The sequence below is a fragment of the Macadamia integrifolia genome, chromosome 3, assembly GCF_013358625.1.
Source record: "Macadamia integrifolia cultivar HAES 741 chromosome 3, SCU_Mint_v3, whole genome shotgun sequence".
Taxonomy (NCBI): Eukaryota; Viridiplantae; Streptophyta; class Magnoliopsida; order Proteales; family Proteaceae; genus Macadamia; species Macadamia integrifolia.
Window position 1 is genome coordinate 26,107,029 of NC_056559.1, and position 17,409 is coordinate 26,124,437.

General features: G+C 37.7%; 1 protein-coding gene across 1 annotated transcript; it reads left to right on the forward strand.

Annotated features, from left to right (window-relative positions):
• The first annotated feature begins 2,173 nt into the window (after positions 1 to 2,173).
• On the forward strand, positions 2,174 to 5,111 carry LOC122074287. The gene is made up of 3 exons (XM_042639120.1): positions 2,174 to 2,852; positions 4,567 to 4,781; positions 4,965 to 5,111. Exons 1-3 carry the CDS (start codon positions 2,174 to 2,176, stop codon positions 5,109 to 5,111), a joined length of 1,041 nt encoding a protein of 346 aa, XP_042495054.1.
• Positions 5,112 to 17,409: the final 12,298 nt, after the last annotated feature.

Sequence of the window (17,409 nt, forward strand, 5' to 3'; positions counted from 1 at the left end):
GGTGACAGATGGTCTAAATTATTTCATATCTCTAGGAAGATGAGAAGATTAAAAAATTCCATCAAGGCCCTGAAGAAGGACGATGGCGAGCTGATTTCTGACAAGGCACAAATTGAGGAATACGTTTTTGAATATTTTGAGATTTTTCATAAAGGTATCCCTCAAACTGATCACATGGATTTCTTGCAATGTATTCCTAATTCCCTGGATGACTGGGATAGGGGGCGGCTGGACGATATCCACTCAGAGGCAGAAATTAAAAGTGCAGTGTGGGATCTTGATCCTGACAGTGTCCCAGGTCCGGATGGTTTCCCTGGTGCCTTTTATAAAGCCTGTTGGGAAATTATTCATTCTGATATCTGCAGAGCCATTAGGTGGATTTTCAGAACTGGTTTCATGCCTTATGGAATTAATAATAATTTCCTGGTCTTAATTCCTAAAGTAGAGGGGGCGTTATCTCTAGACAAGTTCAGGCCTCTGTGTATGGGAAATTTCCTGTGTAAAATTATCTCAAAGGTGCTGGCCCTGAGACTGTTGTGGGTTCTCCCAAAATTAATTTCTGAGGAGCAAGGGGCCTTCCAGAAGGGGAATATTATTCACTCAAATATTTCTTTGGCCTCTAAGCTAGCTAATATGATGTTTGCATTTACCAGAGGAGGAGGTATGGGTCTAAAAATAAACATTCAGAAGGCGTTCGACTCCATTTCATGGAATTTTATTTTCCATGTCTTGAGAAGATTTGGTTTTTCTGAAAAGTGGATCTCTTAGATCTATCAGATTCTTGCATCTGCCAGGATCTTAGTTCTTCTTAACGATGGCCCACTTGGGTACTTTGGCGTTGAGAGGGGTCTACGGCAAGGTGATCAGATCTCCCCTATGCTGTTTATTATTGCCGAAGAAGTTCTGTGCCGAGGTCTATCTGAGCTGGTAGCTTCTAAGAGCAATTAGGCTCTCACAGGTCCTCGTGGTGCTATTACCCCTACCCACATCCTTTTTGCTAATGATGTTTTCATTTTCTCGAATGCTTCCATCGGGTATGTTAAAAACCTCAACACCTTTCTTTCTAAATACCAGTGCTTCTCAGGCCTGAAAACTAATTTAGAAAAAAGCAAGTTATTCCTAGAATCAGTTGCCACTCACAGGAAGCAGAGCATTGTTGAAGAGCTTGGTATCTCTATCTGTAATTTTCCCACCAACTATTTGGGTGTTGAAATTTTTAAAGGATGGATAAAGAAGGAGTCTCTACTCCTTATTATGGACAGAGTTAAAGGGCGGCTGGCTGGGTGGAAAGGGAAAATTATATCGATGGCTGGAAGAGTGGAATTGGTCCGCTCTGTCATTTTGGGAATGATGAATCATAGCTCTACTGTCTATTGGTGGCCATCAACCCTTATTGCTATTATAGAAAGGTGGATGAAGAACTTCATCTGGACTGGTGAGGTTGATTCTACAAAAAATATCACAGTCCGATGGGATGTGTGTTGTAGGCCCAAGGATGAAGGAGGGTAGGGGTTGCGTAGGCTCAGAGACATAAATAAAGCAATGCTATGCAATATGGTCTAGAGGGTAAGACATGGGAAATCCTTAGCCTGCAACTTCCTAAGGGCGAGATTTCTTAGGAGTGATGGATCTTTCAAATCAAGTTATAAGTCCTCCTCTATTTGGTCAAGATTTAGAAAGATGTGGGATTTTTTGTCCTCAAAAGAAGCTTGGTTGATCGAAAATGGTGAAAATATAAATTTCTGGACTGATAACTGGCTGGGTAATAAATCCATCTTGGGAATGGTCGACCTCGAGGATGGTCCTGGTCTCCCCTTCGAGGGTAAGGTTAGTGACTTTATTGAAAATTACCATTGGAAATTGCCTAATGTCAGATCACCCTTATTGCAAAGCATATTTGAAAAGATCCGAGATATCAAAATTCCTTCGTATGCCTGTGAGGACATGTGTTTATGGAGTTTGTCTTCTGATATGGGAGTTTTAGCACTAATTCTTCCTGGGAGGACATCAGGAGCAGCAATCCTAAAGTTCCATGAGCTCCTCTGATCTGGAATAAAAAATTACAGCCAAGAGCATCCATTTTTGGGTGGAGGATGGCGGATAGAAAACTACCAACGGATGAAGCTATTCAAAAAAGGGCATTGCTTTGGTTTCAAGATGCAGTTTGTGTGGCATGGAGGCTGAGTCTATGGATCACATTTTCCTTCAATGCTCCTTCGCAGAGGAATTATGGCTGTTCTTCAGTGGCTGTTTCAATGTGGTTTGGAAGAAATTGGATTCCATGGCTGATTTTCTTCAATGGTGGAAAAGGAAGCTTAAAATTGTTTGCTGCAAAGAGGTGTGGGCTCTGGGGTTAATTACTGTGGCTGACCACATTTGGCGTGAAAGAAATAATAGAAGGCATGAAGGCAAGGTCAGGCCAATAAACTTCATCAAGCAAATGATTCTTGAGGATATTAAATCCTCCAAACCTAGCACCAAAGGAGATGTGAAAATTGCCGTTGATGTTATTTGCTGCAGGAAGCTTGGCTTATTGATTCAGAATAAGCCAACTCTGCCCATCTTAGAGGTTTATTGGCGCAGGCCTCAGGTAAACTGGATCAAATTGAACTTTGATGGAAGCTCTATGGGTAATCCTGGTCGAGCAGGAGCTAGTGGGATCTTTCGCAATCATATGGGAGCTGTTATGGACTCCTATAAAATTTTTATAGGGGTCTCAAAGGTCTTCCAGGCGGAGGTGGAAGGGCTAATGGTGGGTCTGATGCGTGCTCGAGAAATGGGAATTACTCGCTTATGGGTGGAGACGGATTCCAGTGCAGTTGCGATATCCTTCGAGAAAAAGAAAACCCATGGTTTGCCATTCAGAGATGGATCTTCCTTCAACCTTTCTTGGAGGAAATTTCATGGAAAATAACTCAACTTCAAGGAGGCAAACTCGATTGCCGATTATCTGGCTAGAGATGCAGTAAAGACGGAGATTTCAGACTCTAATATCATTTTCCCTGATCATATAAAAGATCTGATTAGAAGAGATGATGAAGGCCGTCCGAATTATAGATTTTGTTAGTTCGCATCCTTTTCCCTGCTGATGGCAATGCCGAAGGTGGGTGCTGGGGTTGCGATGCTCGCTTGAGTTTCATTTATTCTTGGTTGATTGTATCTCATCTTATTTTTTCTCTTTAATATAATGCATCTATAGTGAAAAAAAGGAGAGATTTATTAAAGAAGATGGTTCATTGAGACAGGGGTACAAATCCTCCTCCATATGGCCTGGTTTGAAGAAGGTGTGGAGATTTATTTCAGAGCACGAACAATGGATTGTGGGTAATGGGGAAAAAATAGATTTCTGGTTGGATTGTTGGCTGGACTCAAAGCCTATTGCAGAGCGCTCCATCTAGATCAAACCCTCTTCTCTGGATCGAAGGTAAAAGTTGTAGATTTTATCTATGATTATTCTTGGAATCTTCCTCCTGTTCAATCTATTTTCCTTGTTAATTTGTGGGCCCAAGCAAGAAAATTCTCACTCAGGATGTTGAATATTCTTGTGTTTGGCGATTAACCTCCTAAGGGGTTTTCACTATTAAATCTACATGGGAAGAATCCGAAGGTGGGTGCTGGGGTTGCGATGCTCGCTTGAGTTTCATTTATTCTTGGTTGATTGTATCTCATCTTATTTTTTCTCTTTAATATAATGCATCTATAGTGAAAAAAAGGAGAGATTTATTAAAGAAGATGGTTCATTGAGACAGGGGTACAAATCCTCCTCCATATGGCCTGGTTTGAAGAAGGTGTGGAGATTTATTTCAGAGCACGAACAATGGATTGTGGGTAATGGGGAAAAAATAGATTTCTGGTTGGATTGTTGGCTGGACTCAAAGCCTATTGCAGAGCGCTCCATCTAGATCAAACCCTCTTCTCTGGATCGAAGGTAAAAGTTGTAGATTTTATCTATGATTATTCTTGGAATCTTCCTCCTGTTCAATCTATTTTCCTTGTTAATTTGTGGGCCCAAGCAAGAAAATTCTCACTCAGGATGTTGAATATTCTTGTGTTTGGCGATTAACCTCCTAAGGGGTTTTCACTATTAAATCTACATGGGAAGAATCTAGGGAGAAACATCAGAAAATCAGTTGGTATTCTCTTATTTGAAATTCTAGTATTCAGCCAAGGCAAGCTATTTTTGCTTGGCGGTTAATCCAGAATAAATTGCCAACTGATGATAATGTTCATAGAAGAGGAATTTTCCTTACATCCCAGTGTTGTTTGTGTGGTAAAGAAGAGGAATCGGTAGGTCATATTTTTTACAAATGTGACTTTGCGATTGGTATGTGGAGAGAATTTTGTAATGGTTTTGGTGTGCAGAGACCTTCCTTTGTGGATATGAATCATCTTTTTGTGTGGTGGAAACAGAGAACAAAGATGGTTCATTTTAGAAGTGTATGGTTGAGCGGTTTCTCCCTTCTTCCATATTTTATATGGTAGGAAAGGAATGCTAGACGTTTTGAGGAAAAGTCCAAAACTGCTAAATATTGTTTTGCCATGGTAAAGAGTGAAATCATCTTACAGGCGATGGCAGCATCTGGTGCCCCCTTTCTTTTGAGGCTCTACTCTGTGCTAGGCGGTTGGGAATTTCCAGGATTCAATATAAGCCCAAGGAGATTATAGAAGTCTTCTGGTGTCCTCCTCCACCAGGGTGGGTCATGCTTAACTCTAATGGTTGCTCTCTGGTGAATCCAGGAAAGGCAGGGGCTGGTGGCATCCTCCGTAATGTTATGGCTGAGGTTTTGGACTCTTTCAGATAGTTCTTGGGTGTGCATACAAAATTTGAAGCTGAGGTTTTAGCAGTTATTTATGGTCTGGAAATGGCAAGAGAAATGGGTGTCACTCACTTATGGATAGAGAGCGACTCGGACGCGGTGGTTCTTGTTATCTCTATCTAGAAAGTTCCTTGGTGTGCATTACAGAGGTGGATGAGTTTAGCCCTTTACCTTCAGTCTCTGACTTGGAAGATTACCCATTGCCTTCGAGAAGCTAATCCGGTTGTGGACTTCCTTGCAAAGTCGGCGGCAAAATTTGAAGTATCCACTCCTATTGTATCTGGCCAGCGTTAATTGCTATGGAGTTGCATTCGGATAGGCAGAATCGGCCTAAATACCGATTTAAATAATTTTTTCTTTCTCTGTTTGTTTGGTTTGGTCTCAGTTTTGAGTTCTTTTCTACTGATGGCAATGCCAAAGGTGGATTAGTTTTCATATGATTCCAAGCTTTTGTTCTTGTAATTGTACATTCTCTTTTTTCTTCATTTTTTAATACACATGAATTTCTAGCGGAGAGAGAGGGAGAGAGAGAGAGAGAGAGAGAGTTAGCACCCTAGCACTCTAGAACCAGAATATGGTTTTGTACAATAGGATTCTGGGAGGAGATATATAGTCACAGAAGGAGGGCAGTAGGAGGTCGAGTCAGTGCTTGTTCGATCCAAAGTTTATGGACATTTCAAAGGTAATGTCATCAAGGTTTTGTGGATAAATATTCACATGTTAGAAAGAGACATTGACTTAGGAGTCTTTTTGCCCAAATCTGATTGAATTTTCAAAAAATTTGTGTTCTTTTTGAATCATTGTCCGAAAGGATAGGGATACAGCTTCAGTTATAACTCTTACTTAAAATACATTGTCATTAATAAGATATTGGCAAAGCCTTTGTGGCAAACCCTCTTACAAAGGCTTTGCCAGTGGGAGTGTTCAAAGATCATGTTTTTAACGTAGGTATTGTTGAGTCTTTTGAAATGCTAGATTAGTGAGAGCTTTGCTTTTTTTTTCTTTTGGGTGAATAGCAAATGCATTAAGAGAAGGTGGACGGAATATTCAACCCCAAAGGGTAACAGAGAAAATAAAAATTGTGATGGTTAGCACCCTAGCACTCTAGAAACAAGCAATGAAACACTCCAGAAGCAGAATATGGTTTTCTACAGTGGGATTCTGGGAGGAGGTAGAGTCATAGAAGGAGGGTACTAGGAGGTTGAGTTAGCACTTGTTCGATCCAAAGTTTATGGACATTTCCAAAAGTAATGTTATCAAGGTTTGTGGATAAATATTCACATGCCAGAAAGGAACATTGACTTAGGGGTCATTTTTCCCAAATGTGATTGAATTTCTGAAAGATTAGTGTTCTTTTTACAGTTAATGCAAAAAAGAAAGAGGACCAGCAAATCCTTGTCCCAAAGGATAGAGATACAATTTCAGTTATAACTCTTATTTAAAATACATTCTCACTAATAAGATACTGGCAGACCCTCTTACAAAGGCTTTACTAATGGGAGTGTTTAAAGATCATGTTTTTAACGAAGGTATTGTTGAGTTTTTTGATATACTTGATTAGTGGGAGCTTTGTTTCTTTTTTCCTTTTGGCTAAATAAAAAATGCATTGAAAGGAGGAGGGAATATACAACCCCAAAGGCGAACAAAGAAAATAGAACAATGCGAAGCCTCAACAGCAATAGAAAGAAAAACAAAACAAACGACCAATAGCGGGAGGCAGCTTGAGCTTCTAGCAGAAACCCACACAGGAGAAACAACCCACGACCTCTTGAACTACATTAACAACGAAAGAAGAATCGCCTAAAGCAAGAAGTCACATACTGCAACACAAGTGGGAACTTTGCTTCTTGTTGTCTATTTTATTTATTTTGAGGTTTTAGCGCTATATTTTGTGCATAATTTGATGGATTGTGGTTATGTTGCTCATTTGATTTTTAACATTCTTATGCAAAATTAGTCCATCATCTATTTATTTGTTGATTACTTTTTGTTTCATTTGAGCACAATTTAAAAACTGTATTTGCCAAAGTTCATAGGCAATGTTTGTCACAGTTTATAGGTAGTAGTTGTCATAGGTTATTGGTTGTATTTAGTCAAGGTGATAGGAGAAAAACCAAAGTTAGATATCAACCTAGATTAAAGGTAATTTGCTACAGTAAATGTTAATATCACAGTTAAGGACCCACATAGAATGGCAATAGTTTTATTTTATGATATGTCAATATCTCTATATTAATATCCCACAGAGATTTGTACTGATAAACTCCCTTACGTTTATAATAATAGAAATTTGTATATCATCTTCTCATATTGTTCGATATGAGTGGTTTTTCAACTAAATCATAATAAGAGTGGTTAATGTAATAAGATTCTATGGCCACTCTAATTTAAAATATATTTTTATAATTATTGTAGCCTGAGTGGGAGATTATAAGAATTATGGGCTTAATTAACTGTTTGGAACGATTAAATTAGTGAACATCAGGTTATATGAACCTGTTCGGTTCAATCTTCAGTTTAGGGATATGCTGACCCAACCCATTGTGGTTTATGGTTTTGGGTCAGAACAGTATTATATGTACTAAGTTTTGGGTTCCTACAACCATCATTCACTCTCTTTCACTTTACCACAAAAGTGAAGACTCAATGAAGTCTGAGAGATTGTAGAAGATCCAGAGCCAAGAAAATGAATCTATGCATCAATTTCGTCTTCAACATAATACATGCAAGGTACACATCGATTTTTTATGTTTTATATTATGTTGATCGTGTTCTTGTCTCTCTGTTTAATTTCCTCCATAAGATTTCTGATTAGAACCCATAGGTTTTTCTAACAATCCCTTTGTCAAGTCAATGGAAATACAATGCCTCGATAAAGCGGTGCAATTGGTTTTTGCCTTTTTTTTTTCCCCCCGTATTTTCTGTACTTTATCCTATTATTTTCAATTATATCTTGAATCTACAAATAGAGTGTTAGTCGTTCCAAATACATGTGCATAATTGATCCACGCTATTAATCCAACATTGAGGCTACAAATAGAGGGGTTAGGTGATGATGTTCCAAATATATGAGCATAATTGATCAACTATTAATCCCACATTCAGGTGGCATTGAAGTTATTCTCTTTTGTTTTTTTTTTTTTTTTTTTTTTTTGAAGTTATTCTCTTTTATCTTTTTTTTTCTTTTATTATATCCTTTTCTTTTTTTTCACTTCATCTCCAGCATTGAGGTGGTATTAGAGTTCTTCTCTTTTTTCTTTTCTACTCTTTTATAGTATCCTATATTCTCTTTCCTTTTACACTCTTGATCTCCGGCATAGAAGTGGCATTGAAGTTATTCATCTTATTCTCTTTCTTTCATTGTATTACATCCTCCTCTCTTTTTACACTTTTGGTCTCTGACATAGAAGTGGCATTGAAGTTATTCATCTTATTCTTTTTCTTTCATTTTTTTACATCCTTTTCCTTTTTAATCTTTCAATCTCCGGCATTGAAGTGCTATTTAAGTAATTCCATTTTGCCTTTACTTTTCTTTTATTTTATTCTTTTTTCTTTTTTTTTACTTCCTGCTATTGAAATTATTCTCTTCAATCTTTTTATTTTCCCATCTTTTCTCTATACCTCTCTTTTTTTCACTGCTAGCACTAAGGTACCAATGAAGTAATCCTATTTTCTTTTTCTTTTTTCCTTTTACTTTATAATTTTTTCTTTCATTGGAATATTTTTCATATTAAATATACTGAAAAATAACTTTACCTTTTCTCTTTATCTATCATTTCATTTAAAAAAAAAAAATTACAGTTGTGTAGAAAATAAATTTAATTACCTACAGATTGTCTCTTACCAAACATTTAAGGTTTCTATTTTTTTGTCTCTCCTTTTCCTTTTTCTTATAATTTCCAATTCATATTTTACTTTTATGGCAGGTTGAAAGTAAAATTAGATATATATTTTTTATCATTTAATTTCAAGAATTAAATCAAATTGTAAGGTTAAAATATAGCATCTTACAACTTCATACTATATACCCATCTGACATTTTCCCTAATTGAATTCTTGAGTGTTTCAAATTGTACAATCATTTGAGCCTAAGAGCCAGCACAATCAAGACGGTTTGCTCAAAATTTTATTCTTCCCGGACATATCATGGAGGAGGTTTTATAATGATGTTGTAACAATGCCTCGTTATAGGTTTTGTTAAGGTGTTTCTCTAGGTTTCCTATTGATGGCAATGCCGTAGGTGGGACCTAGAGAATTGTTTTTCTTTTGCTTCTCTATACTTTCTGGTGAACATTGTACATTTTTCTCTTCTTGTTTATAAAAATTGAATCTTTAGCAAAAAAAAAATCATTTGAGCCTGCAAATTAAGGGTCTTCAATTCTAGTTTTGACCAATCAAACTACAATTTTGAGAAAAAACATTCAAGGCAAAAGTTTCTTGGGTTGCCAAACTAGTTGACTAAGGCCCATTTGATTTTGTTTCTCTGTTTCTATGTCTAGAAACAACAGAAATGTTTTTTGTCGTTTCTGTACTAAGAAACGATTTTTGAAAATGCAAAAAGGTGTTTGATTTTTCTATCTCCCGAAACATTTTCAACAGTGTAGTTGAGTTCAAGACATGAGTGAAGGCACGACATTGTAGGAATGCAATTCACGAGTGAAGGCATGACTTTAGAGTTACATGTATGCTTCATGGAGATGAGCTTCAGAAGGATGAAGGCAATCCGAAATTGTGAGCTTTGCACAACCAGGTTGGAATCGCCGCCTTTGAATAGCGAGAAGTTTCAACAATGGGTTGGGGGTTTGGGTAGGTCAAGTGAAGTATTTTTGTAGCTCCCACTCGTTTCTAGAAACAGAAAAACAAGTCTAACTTGTTTCTCCATTCCTATTTCTAGATACAGAAATAGGCATAAATTTCTATTTCTAGATACAGAAATAGGCATAAATTTCTATTTCTGTTTTCAAAAACGAGTGAAATGAAACAGAAAAATCAAATGGTTTTTGGGGTGCTTTTCCATTTATGAGCACATAAAAACGAAACAATAGTTTCTAGAAACAAAATCAAACGGGCCGTAAGTCCCCTAGATAGGAGACCTAGCTAGTTGTTCCACGTGGAAGGGTGATGTGGTCAATCCAACTGTTAAAATTTTTTTTCAGTCCACGATAGGCCCTTGGTCCCCTAGATAGCGTCCAATGGAGCACACGTACGGACAAAAAACAATTGCCCATATTTAGGATAGGGTTCAAATATATCATTTGTCAATTGTATGCCCCATTTAATATCATACATTCCGATGTATGTCCACGCACCCTTGGCAGTCCCATGCACCCACTCCAATTTCTCATATATATATATATATATTTTGCTGCTCTTTGTGGATTAAAAGACTAAAACTCACATGTGAGAAAGAGGCCTTACAATTGCCCACAAAATTTTCAGCCCCATCAGTCTTGCAAAAGCATCCAATTTTGTTCATGAAAAAACCTTCAGAGAACAATGAGTGGTTTTTTCGTGCTTCATAGGCAATCAGAAAAATCAACCGATATGGGATGTGTCCTGGGATCATATAAAATATTCATGGGGGAGCCTGGTGCATTTGAAGCTGAAGTGGAAGGCCTCATGGAGGGCCTAATGCAAGCTCATGAGATGAATTTACAGCAATTATGGGTTGAATCGGATTCGTGTGCGACAGTGATGCTCTTTCAAAATATGAAAATCCCATGGTTTTCCTTACAAAAATGTATTTTCTTCAGCCTTACTTGGAAGGAATTAGATGGAAGATAACTCATAATTTCAGTTAGGCTAATGCTATTGCCGACTTCTTGGCAAAGGATGCAGCAAAGTCAAGGATGTCGGGTTCGAATGTGAGGTTTCCATCGCACATTGTGGATCTCTTAGCAAGGAATTCAGATGTTAGACCTCATTATAGGTTCAAATAGTAGAGTTTTCCTTTCTCTTGTGTTAATAAAATTATCCTTTAACGAAAAAAAATAAAATCAACTGATTAGATTCAGTTTATAAGTTTAGGTCATTTTATTCTCCCTTACTAATGGTGAAGCCGAAGGTGGGGGTTTGTAAATTAGGTTTGCTTGAGTTGTATTTTTTTTTTCTTTTTAATAAAATTATGATCTTTAGCATATATATAAGAGCTTAGGTCATTCTAAATTTAAATCAAATCAAAGAATAAATGGTTTCTTTTGAATTCGTTATTATGGTTTGCTCTGGTTCGGTTTTAAAATAGTAGTAGTAAGTAATTCACAGGTAGCTTCAAAATATCCACTACATAGCCTTACACCTATGTGATTAATACAATCATGTGATATTGAGATCACCACCCGCGAGGGTGGGACTCTTATCCTTATCCCAGGTTTGGGTCGTCACAGTGTGTTTGTAGCACCCTAGCCCCATTAACCTTGCACAATATTATCATGGCCCATGGGCCTAAAGGCTTTAAAATGTGTTATGCTATGTTAAGGAGGCTAGAGGTTATTAACCATCCTAATAATCTCTCCCTAGGCGATGTAGGACTAAAGTTTGTATGCCCTCACCGATCTCTCAAACCCCTTGGTACTTGTCGTATTCTTGGTGGAGACACTTAACCGATCTCCTAGGCGTGTCCGGTATTTACCATATTCTTGAGTGTCACAATCTTCCCCCTTTTCGACACAGCGTCCCTGCTTTAGCTCTACACACTATCGAGGTCTGCTCTGATACCATTTATAACATCCTTGCCCCATTAACCTTGGCACAATATTGTACTCTTTGGCCTATGGGCCTCAAGGCTTTAAAACATGTTGTACCATATTAAGGAGGTTAGAGGTTATTAACTAACCTAGTAATTTCTCCCTAGACAATCTAGGACTAATGTTTTCACACCCTCACCGATCTCTTAAAACCCACAGTACTTGCAGTATTCTGGGTGGGGACACCGCATCGATCTCCCAACCGGGTCCAGTACTTGCCGTATTCTTGGGTTTCATAATAATGGGTCCATAGTTATTCTAAATATGAAATTGGTATCAAAATCGACGCTACATCATGAAGGTTGATCGGCACAATTTACTACTTTCAATTAGAGATGATCTTTGTACCTTACAAGCCAAACTTTATAATCTCCATATAGGTTGCCACGAGGTTGCTAATAATAATATCTTCTATAATATGGTATCAAGCATCATAGAATCTTCAAAATGCAGATTAGAAGTGAAAAAATAGTTGAACAAAAAAAGTGATGATGAAGCTAACGTGAATGGTCTGATATCAAGGTTGTAGTTGAAGAACTGATCAATGAATTGATTTCAGTTGTGAAAATCCCATGATCAAATACCAATGAAGGGGACTAACATTTAATGACCAGTATCATGACAGTTGATTGCATCCATCGTCGCTCTTTCAAAGCCAATGTTTGTGGATACTGATAAAGTAGTGTTGATTCTCTCATTTTACACAACTCGTGGACAAGTTTTTCTCAATATCGAGGAATGGACCGGGCTAAACCTATTGATTCTCCAACCAACAACCAGATCAAAGTTTAGTAGTTATCCAATAGAATATCTAGGCTTTATTTTGAGAATGAAATTTGTTGCCGCAAGAAGTCATCCTAAGCTTCCCATACATCCTGCATAGGAGAACAAGCACAAGAGAGTGAGCATCGGGCTGATCCGATAGAGGACTCTCTGATGCCTAAGTTAATTCTCACTACAAATAGTAATTCCAAGGAGAATGGAAAAGTTTTTGATCCCCTTGAAGAGGAGCTTACCTGCATACCTATAGTTGTACGGATGCGGTCATGGAGAGTCAACTTGGTAAATCTCCTAACCTTGGTAGTAGTATGAGTATAATAAGTGTTATACTTGGAGAGTGTGTAGATTAGAGTCATTCCCGTTATAGGAACCTTTTATATCCCACTCGATCAGGGAGATTCTATTTCTTTTTCCGGACGATTTTGAGTCTTTGTGGATGATATTTCCTGATTAGGATAGTCTGTTCCTTGTTTGGAGGTTACGTATTTGATTAGGAGTGCATTTCCTTGTGGTGAGCAATTTTCCTTTATCCAAGGATTCTTCAAGTTATGATGGCTCAATTGCTCTGTTGCCGAGCTACGTATATGGATTCCCTTCTAATCTTTAACCGGGGGTTCCCCCAGCGCCCTCGAGTAGCTTGGTCACTTAGTAACCGAGCCACGGATGATGATCTAGGGATGACTGGTCCACAGTTTGGTCCCGATTATTTTCTTGTCTTCTAGGTTAGGTCCAGTGGTTTGGCCCTAGGCTTGCCTCGCCCAGGCCCCTTTCCACGTTTCTGGCTAGTATTGGCGTGTACACTTTTACGATAACAATATTGTAATCTTAAAAAAAAAAATAATAATAATAATAATAAGAATAATCTGGTACCCTTGTAGAATATAGTAGTTTCTAATTCTGTTTTAGTTTCTTATATTGAGTTAGTTTTCTATTTAGAGTTGGTTTCTAGTTTTAGTAGTTTTAATTGAGTTTAGTTTGAGTGTGTGCTTGCGTGGCTTGGCAATTGGTGGTTGTGTGTGCGATTCNAAAAAAAAAAAAAAAAAAAAATCATTTGAGCCTACAAATTAAGGGCCTTAAATTGTAGTTTTGACCAATCAAACTACAATTTTGAGAAAAAACATTCAAGGCAAAAGTTTCTTTGGTTGCCAAACTAGTTGACTAAGGGCCGTTTGATTTTGTTTCTCTGTTTCTGTGTCTAGAGACAACAAAAACGGTTTTTGTCATTTTTGTACTAAGAAACGATTTTTGAAAATGCAAAAAGGTGTTTGATTTTTCTGTTTCCCAAAACATTTTCAACAGTGTAGTTGAGTTTAAGACATGAGTGAAGGCACGACGTTGTAGGAATGCAATTCACGAGTGAAGGCATGACGTTAGAGTTGCATGTATGCTTCATGGAGATGAGCTTCAGAAGGATGAAGACAATCCGAAACTGTGAGCTTCGCACAACCTGGTTGGAATCGCCGCATTTGAATAGCGAGAAGTTTCAACAATGGGTTGGGGGTTTGGGTAGGTCAAACAAAGTATTTTTGTAGCTCCCACTTGTTTCTAGAAACAGAAAAACAAGTCTAACTTGTTTCTCCATTCCTATTTCCAGACACAGAAATAGGCATAAATTTCTATTTCTATTTTCAAAAATAAGTGAAACGAAACAAAGAAATCAAATGGTTTTTGGGGTGCTTTTCCATTTATGAGCATAGAAAAACTGAAAAATAGTTTCTAGAAACAAAATCAAACGGGCCCTAAGTCCCCTAGATAGGAGACCTAGCTAGTTGTTCCACGTGGAAGGGTGATGTGGTCAATCCAACTGTTAAATTTTTTTTTCAGTCCACGATAGGCCCTTGGTCCCCTAGATAGCGTGCAATGGAGCACACGTACGGACAAAAAACAATTGCCCATATTTAGGATAGGGTTCAAATATATCATTTGTCAATTGTATGCCCCATTTAATATCATACATTCCGATGTATATCCACGCACCCTTGGCAGTCCCATGCACCCACTTCAATTTCTTATATTTTTTTTTGCTGCTCTTTGTGGATTAAAAGACTAAAACTCACATGTGAGAAAGAGACCTTACAATTGCCCACAAAATTTTCAGCCCCATCAGTCTTGCAAAAGCATCCAATTTTGTTCATGAAAAAACCTTCAGAGAACAATGAGTGGTTTTTTTCGTGCTCATAGGCAACCAGAAAAATCAACCGATATGGGACGTGTCCTGGGATCATATAAAATATTCAAGGGGGAGCCTGGTGCATTTGAAGCTGAAGTGGAAGGCCTCATAGAGGGCCTAATGCAAGCTCATGAGATGAATTTACAGCAATTATGGGTTGAATCGGATTCGTGTGCGACAGTGATGCTCTTTCAAAATATGAAAATCCCATGGCTTTCCTTACAAAGATGTATTTTCTTCAACCTTACTTGGAAGGAATTAGATGAAAGATAACTCATAATTTCAGGGAGGTTAATGCTATTGCCGACTTCTTGGCAAAAGATGCAGCAAAGTTAGGGATGTCGGGTTCGAATGTGAGGTTTCCATCGCACATTGTGGATCTCTTAGCAAGGAATTCAGATGTTAGACCTCATTATAGGTTCAAATAGTAGCGTTTTTCTTTCTCTTGCTGATGGCAATGCCGAAGGTGGGAGAAGGGGAAGCGGTTATTGAGTTTCTTATGTAATTGTTATATTTTTGTTTCTTTCTCTTGTGTTAATAAAATTATCCTTTAACGAAAAAAAAAATCAACTGATTAGATTCAGTTTATAAGTTTAGTCATTTTATTCTCCCTTGCTAATGGTGAAGCCGAAAGTAGCGATTTGTAAATTAGGTTTGCTTGAGTTGTATTTTTTTTTTTCTTTTTAATAAAATTCTGATCTTTAGCATATACATAAGAGCTTAGGTCATTCTAAATTTAAATCAAATCAAAGAATAAATGGTTTCTTTTGAATTCGTTATTATGGTTTGCTCTGGTTCGGTTTTAAAACAATAGTAGTAAGTAATTCACAGGTAGCTTCAAAATATCCACTACATAGCCTCACACCTATGTTATTAATCCAATCATGTGATAGCGAGATCACCACCCGTGAGGGTGGGACTCTTATCCTTATCCCAGGTTTGGGTCATCACAGTGTGTTTGTAACACCTTGGCCCCATTAACCTAGGCGATGTAGGACTAAAGTTTGTATGCCCTCACCGATTCTTGAGTGTCACAATCTTCCCCCCTTTCGACACAGCATCCCTGCTTTAGCTCCACACACTATCGAGGTATGCTCTGATATCATTTATAACATCCTTGCCTCATTAACATTGGCATAATATTGTACTATTTGGCCTATGGGCATCAAGGCTTTAAAACACGTTGTACCATATTAAGGAGGCTAGAGATTATTAACTAACCTAGTAATTTCTCCCTAGACGATGTGGGACTAATGTTTTCACACCTTCATCGATCTCTTAAAACCCATAGTACTTGCCGTATTCTTGGGTTCATAATAATGGGTCCATAGTTATTCTAAATATGGAATTGGTATCAAAATCGACGCTACATCTTGGAGGTTGATCGGCACAATTTACTACTTTCAATTAGAAATGATCTCTGTACCTTACAAACCAAACTTTATAATCACCATATAGGTTGCCACGAGGTTGCTAATAATAATATCTTCTATAATATGGTATCAAGCATCATAGAATCTTCAAAATGCAGATCAGAAGTGAAAAAAATAGTTGAACAAAAAAAGTGATGATGAAGCTAACGTGAATGGTCTGATATCAAGGTTGTAGTTGAAGAACTGATCGATGAATTGATTTCAATTGTGAAAATCCCATGATCAAATTCCAATGAAGGGGACTAATATTTAATGACCAGTATGGTGACAGTTAATTGCATCCATCATCGCTCTTTCAAAGCCAATGTTTGTGGATACTGATAGAGTAGTGTTTCCCTTTAGCAAAAAAAAGATAGAGTAGTGTTGATTCTCTCATTTTACACAACTTGTTCACGAGTTGATTCTCCAACCAACAACCAGATCAAAGTTTAGTAGTTATCCAATAGAATATCTAGGCTTTATTTTGAGAATGACATTTGTTGCGGCAAGAGATCGTTTTAGGCTTCCCATACATCCTGCACAGGAGAACAAGCACAAGAGAGTGAGCATCGGGCTGATCCGATAGGGGACTCTCTGATGCCTAAGTTAGTTCTCACTGCAAATAGTAATTCCAAGGAGAATGGAAAAGTTTTTGATCCCCTTGAAGAGGAGCTTACCTACGTATCTATAGTTGCATGGATGCAGTCATGGAGAGTCAGCTTGGTAAATCTCCTAACCTTGGTAGTAGTCTGAGTATAATAAGTGTTATACTTGGAGAGTGCGTAGATTAGAGTCATTCCCGTTATAGGAACCTTTTATATCCCACTTGATCAGGGAGATTCTATTTCTTTTCCCGGACGATTTTGAGTCTTTGTGGATGATATTTCCTAATTAGGATAGATCTATTCCTTGTTTGGAGGTTACGTATTTGATTAGGAGTGCATTTCCTTGTGGTGAGCAATTTTCCTTTATCCAAGGATTCTTCGAGTGATGATGGCTCAATTGCTCTGTTGCCGAGCTGCGTATATGGATTCCCTTCTAATCTTTAACCAGGGGTTCCCCAAGCGCCCTCGAGTAGCTTGGTCACTTAGTAACCAAGCCATGGATGATGATCTGGGGATGACCGATCCACAGTTTGGTCCCGATTCATTTTCTTGTCTTCTAGGTTAGGTCCAGCGGTTTGGCCCTAGGCTTGCCTCACCCAGGCCCCTTTCCATGTTTCTGGCTAGTATTGGGATGTACACTTTTACGATAACAATATTGTAATCTTAAAAAAAAAATAATAATAATAAATAAAATAAAATAATAATAATAATAATAATAATAATAATAATAATAATCTGGTACCCTTGTAGAATATAGTAGTTTCTAATTTTGTTTTAGTTTCTTATATTGAGTTAGTTTTCTATTGAGAGTTGGTTTCTAGTTTTAGTAGTTTTAATTGAGTTTAGTTTGAGAATGTGCTTGCGTGGCTTGGCAATTGGTGG